Source organism: Dipteris shenzhenensis, chromosome 16 (genome assembly GCF_047967505.1).
Source record: "Dipteris shenzhenensis isolate YYH24624 ecotype China chromosome 16, Dip_SZ_1.0, whole genome shotgun sequence".
Classification (NCBI taxonomy): Eukaryota; Viridiplantae; Streptophyta; class Polypodiopsida; order Gleicheniales; family Dipteridaceae; genus Dipteris; species Dipteris shenzhenensis.
Window position 1 is genome coordinate 37856738 of NC_141611.1, and position 5379 is coordinate 37862116.

General features: G+C 39.2%; 1 protein-coding gene across 1 annotated transcript; it reads right to left on the minus strand.

Annotated features, from left to right (window-relative positions):
• Positions 1-4248: 4248 nt before the first annotated feature.
• Positions 4249-5169, minus strand: LOC147892918 (uncharacterized). The gene is made up of 2 exons (XM_087386728.1): positions 5072-5169; positions 4249-4862 (listed from the first exon to the last, which is right to left on the minus strand). Exons 1-2 carry the CDS (start codon positions 5126-5128, stop codon positions 4572-4574), a joined length of 348 nt encoding a protein of 115 aa, XP_087242854.1. The 5' UTR covers positions 5129-5169; the 3' UTR covers positions 4249-4571.
• Positions 5170-5379: the final 210 nt, after the last annotated feature.

The following is a 5379-nucleotide window of genomic DNA, read 5'->3' on the forward strand; positions in this document are numbered from 1 at the left end:
ATGGTCTTCTAACTGAGCATTTTTAGCCTTTAAGCTTCAAGGTCTTAAGGGAACTCTGAGTCCTTAGTGTCATTGATAGCTTCTTCAGGATCACTATTCCATTCAAGGTTAACCATAAAGAATGGCACTTTTGGATCTATTGGTTCTTCATGTATGAGTGGAGGTTTTACTTTCATGACCTTACCATCCATTTGAGAAAGATTGGATCTAGTGTATGATAGTTGTCAATGGTCACCAATGCTTGGATCCAATTGTTGACATTGCTTTGTGTATCTCTAGCTAAGGCACGTCGTTGCAGGAGGGTTGATTTTCTTGAGATCACAGTTGAAGAGGTTTCATCCAAGGCTCTAGGCACAATGGGTTTTATTGCTCCTGTCCCCAGATTGACTCTTATTGCCGTAACACGCTTTTGTGTTGTCAGTCTATCAATTCCCCAATCATGGAGGACTGATGCTTCACACAACTAAGGACGTCCAAGAAAGATTTTATAAGATTTCTTGGGGAGATCCAAGATTGTGAACTGAAGAGTAAAGTGGTCTCTTGCTACTAATGTTTCATAACTACTAATATTTTTCATGTCCTTGCGGATCTTCTTCCTTAGGCCTGCAATGAACCAGGCTATCAGGTACTTATCATCTGGACGTGGGTCACATTTTGCAATTAGACGTTTCATTTTTCCCAGGTACGCATGTGCATCTTCCCTTCGACCTCATTCGAGTGTGCTCGATTGGAGAGCAGGATTATCTTGAAGTCTTTTTGTTTGGAACCGCCTCTTGAATTCGGTTTGCACCCAGTCCCATGTGGCTCGTTCTTCCACTAGGAGGTCGAGGTACCATTCGGAGGCTTCATCAATTAAGGCCATGGGGAACCATGCGACCTTGGATTAATTTGATTGATCTCCTCTAGCTCGTCATGCGGCATCAAAATGTTGGAGGAATCGTGGTGGATTGCCCTGGCCATTGTATTTCGGAAGGTCAAATTTGCCCAGAGGTCCCCTGCCTTGATTGTTATTGGGTCGGCCATAATTGTTGCGAGCATTCAAGAAATTATCCCGATCTGCTTCTAGGTCAATGTCACCATCATTGCAATGGCGATCTGCCATGTTGTGGCTTTGAGGAGTCAAATGGATTAGATAAATTCCAAGGGGGGAATTTAGGGCAAAGGGTGGTCAGAGACATAGGCCGAAGCCTAGTTGCATGCAAAATTCTTGAGAGGTGGATCGGATACCTCCTCAACAAGTCCGGGTGTTGATGTATGTGTGTTAGGGGGGTTAGATATGTGTGAGTGTAATAGGGACCGTCATGTTGTAATTGTGCCTAGGATTGTCCCCTTGAGCGCAGGAATGTGAGATTATTCCTAGCCTTACGCAGGAGCTTTGCCACTACTCTACATACACATTATTTGCTACAAGTCCATGTTGGCACAAAGACAACAAAAATCTTACAAACTTAATACATTTATGGATGAACACTCTCATTTACTATCGCTAAATTATTAAGAGCAAAGTGAAATAATAATAATTAAACAAGAATTTCATAAACTTAATTGCCACCATGACAATTGAATACTATGAAAGAAAGAAAATAGAGCAAATATTAAATAAAAGTGTATACTATCATTACATAAAATATGTGTTACATCAAATGAGATCTAAATGTCATACAATTGATCATTAGGCTTTTAATAGATTGTTGATTTACTTGCTCTAAAGAATCAAGACAACCACTTCAGGTCCTACTTCCTCAAATAGTTCTGCCAGCTCATATTCTTCATTATTAAAGGCAGGTTGGGGCTCTCTAGATGCCATTTGTATTGTTGCATTGTCACTATTGTATTTTTCTCCAACTTCTTGATCAGCATCATGAAGATCGTTGATTGTAGAGACCCAATCCACAATGAATGTAGCTTGCAAAGGATCCTTCTCAACATTAATACAATTTCCATGCTTTTTAAAAGCACAAATAATGGTTGTTTCGATCCCAAGAAAGCAGTCAAAAACCCTTGCTTGCATTGTTAAACAAATACAAGAGGTTGTTGATTAAATGTTGTGGTTTCTAGGATTAAAACAATTTTGCATTTCTCTATTGTAGAGAAGTATCCAATGGAAATAATTTTGAATGCATATATCATCTTACGTCCTGGTACATGGTTTAGATTGGTCTTCACCCTACTAATCAAATCAATAAAGGAAAATTGTTACATTATATGATATTCAAAGATATGCATATTTTTTTAGTCATGCACGACACGGGGTGAGAAACAAGAAAATGTACATACCCAAACATGCAAGTGGTACTTGATGGGTATGATTCTTTGCATGGATCTTAAATTGGGTAAGCTTGAGGCCCTTGAAAAGTATCATACCTATCTGAGGATAAAAGCACCCCGATGCATGTATTTGATGCTCATGCATGGCACGTGGTGAGAAACAAGTAAAAATACATGTAATTCTTCTCATCCTCTAAGAAAATGGAGCCCATGACAAAAATAATAACAGTTCTTTGTCCGTAAACTCTAAAAACCATTTGTTGCGAGGGTACTCGTGGACCTTCTTGGGGGAACTGCTCTGCTGCCAATAACTTCTGATCAGTAGGCTGGTGGTTCGATGTTTAGGATCCCTCTTTGCTGGCCTCTAGAAACAAAGAGCTTCTTTTGAGCTATAGGTGAAGAAGATTTGGACTTTTCATCTTATCAAAATTTTTGGTTGATAAGATATCAAGGATTTAAAAATTATCTACATATTTTTTAAAAGATCCCATTAAAAAAGCAATGAATTTTTTGATTTCAAGATTTTTAAAATTGTCCCCAACCAAAAATTTATATAAAACTATTTTGTTTTTAAATGGATAGGTTTAAGTTTCACCACAATTTTAAAATTTAGTTAAAATCTAGCACTATGTTGAGGGAATCTTAAAAGTAGCAATGCGCAATAGTTTTCACTTAATATGCAATAGTGTTCATGTCGCTATAATATAGAAAGTTCCCTTATCTAGTTCTTTCACTATTAGGAATGAACTATTATATCTGAGCTAAATCTTTCACAAAAAACTTCCGAGTTTGAAATTATATAGCAAAACTAGATCTCCTTCTTGAAATACTTTGAAGTTGATTTTTTCGATTCACCCATGCTTTTCTTGTTTCTTGGAAGACTTGTATATTATCTTTGGTGAGAACACAATTCTCTTCCAATGGGTGTCGACTGGTTTGTCTAGAATTCTTTTTGTCTACAAGATAGATTTCATCATTATTTGCTTGATGATGTTGTAGGGTTCCTCTAATTATTGACTCTTATGTCTAGCAATTAATAAGGGCATAAGTGTTATACTCCATATGGTCTTGTCGAAACTTTAAAAAATACTAACATAGGAAACTAGTAGGTCTTGATTAGAGGTGATTTTATCGATGACTAGGTTAGGTCTAAAAAGTCGAGCCTTGGCTATGGGAGGTAAATTTAGAGAAGTGACTTCTCACAGGTTGATCCAATTTATCGAGCCTTCATATTAGGGTTTGGCTTTTGCTTTGTAGGCAATGCTCCCCCCCCCCCCCTGCCTAACACACACACACACACACACACGTGTTTAAAAGACAAAAAAAGAAAAACTATGTGCTTAATGTTGGTCTCATGATAAAGCTTTTAAAGCCAACCTAGTAGAGACACTTGATATTCCTAGCAATTTTATTAAACAAAAAGGATCGTGACATAAGCATTGAACAATCTAGCCATGACATAATAACAAATGTCTTCCTCAAGTTAAGTTATTGAAAAATTAAACATTATACTCCATTGTTTTAGATAAGTTCTACTCATATAGATAAGTAGCCACATCTTGCATTAAGAGTGTACTTCTTACCTTACTTGAGCATTGAATTGATAAAAAGTGTATAAAACTTTGCATCTCGAAGGCCAAGTTAATCCCAAGGAAGAAAGATTACAGTTTTTGGTCACATGTCTTGTACCTAGAAATACTAGAACTACGATAGACTTGAGATGGTTTCATTAGTAGTGTACATACTCCCACAAATAGAACGTAAGTGACCCAACTTTTTTACCCGTACTTTAGATAAGGGACATATAGCTAATCATAGGTATAACTGGCAACTTGAAGATGAAACAAGACTTAGGAAATTTTGCTATATGATCCATACGGAAGGTAGTACAAACATAATGCAAACAACCAGAATACTTGAATTAGGCAAAAAGCCTTGAGTGTTTAACTTTTTACCTCACAGAAAATAAGCCACTCCAAGTTAAAGATGTCCCTTGCTCTCTCTGTTTTCCTTTAGTCCGCACGGTTTTGCAATTTTCTCGTCTCGAGGAACAAAGCCCATCTTGCAGATATATAGATGAACCGGAACCTTAATTAGATGTCCACGAGAAGACATAGATCCGCTTCGTGATCTGCCGGGCAATCTACAGCTAATTATGCAACCTTGGTCTGCAGACCTCATGAGTTCTTTTGCAATCATCTCCACGAGAATGCTGCTAATCTTGAAAGAAAAAAAGCTTGTTCTAATGCTGCCGTTCAACCACAGCAAGGAACGAAATGAGTGGCGAAATGGGCTAGCTAGTGTCAAGGAGGGTCCTGTGGAATAGGTTGAGGGGCGGGAGATGTGGGAGGCCAAGATGGGGAAGGAGGAGTTGGAGGGTGCGAGGCTGGACGAGACGGGGGTCGAATTTGTGGCCGCTTGAGGGCTGGAACAGGCCCGTAATGCGCGAGAGGAGGTGTGATCGTCGGAGGCCTTCCAGGCGGTGCGTAATCCTCAAAATCGAACCAACCCTCCACGTGCTGCATCTGTTCCTTGGACAAGCCGCAGTCGTCGCAGATTATCCCGCCGTCCAGTTTTTGCTGGAATCCATCCGCCTGGGTGCAAAAACCAAACGAAGACGTGAATGCTCTATGTGCACTGTGCAGTAGTTGAAATTAACAGAAGAGTTTTCTCATGAAGACGAAGATCACAATCATGATGGAACGAACAGTTTTGAATTTTGGGCAAATCACTCTTGAGCAATCTATAGCTAGCGACCTAAACTCCGTAAGATAGAATCGGAGAGGAGAATATGACTGATTACCTGCACCTCGTAGTTGACAACAAAGCACCAGAGCAACAATCCTGCTAAAGTAAGCATGAAACACCAAGATGCTTCAAAATGGGGAACCGCGAGAGAGCCCAAGGTTGCCCAACTAGATCTCTAAATGGTGTTTGGCTCAGAGCTTATTTTATATCACTCAAACCTATTGAAACCAGGTGCAGTTGCGTATTGTGGATCACTGGATCTGACAGGTGATTCTTCAAGGCTGACGAAAAAGCCACAGGATTTAAATGAAGCGCATCGAGTTGACATTATTAATAGAAACTATCAAGTTCCACTGGCCAGTT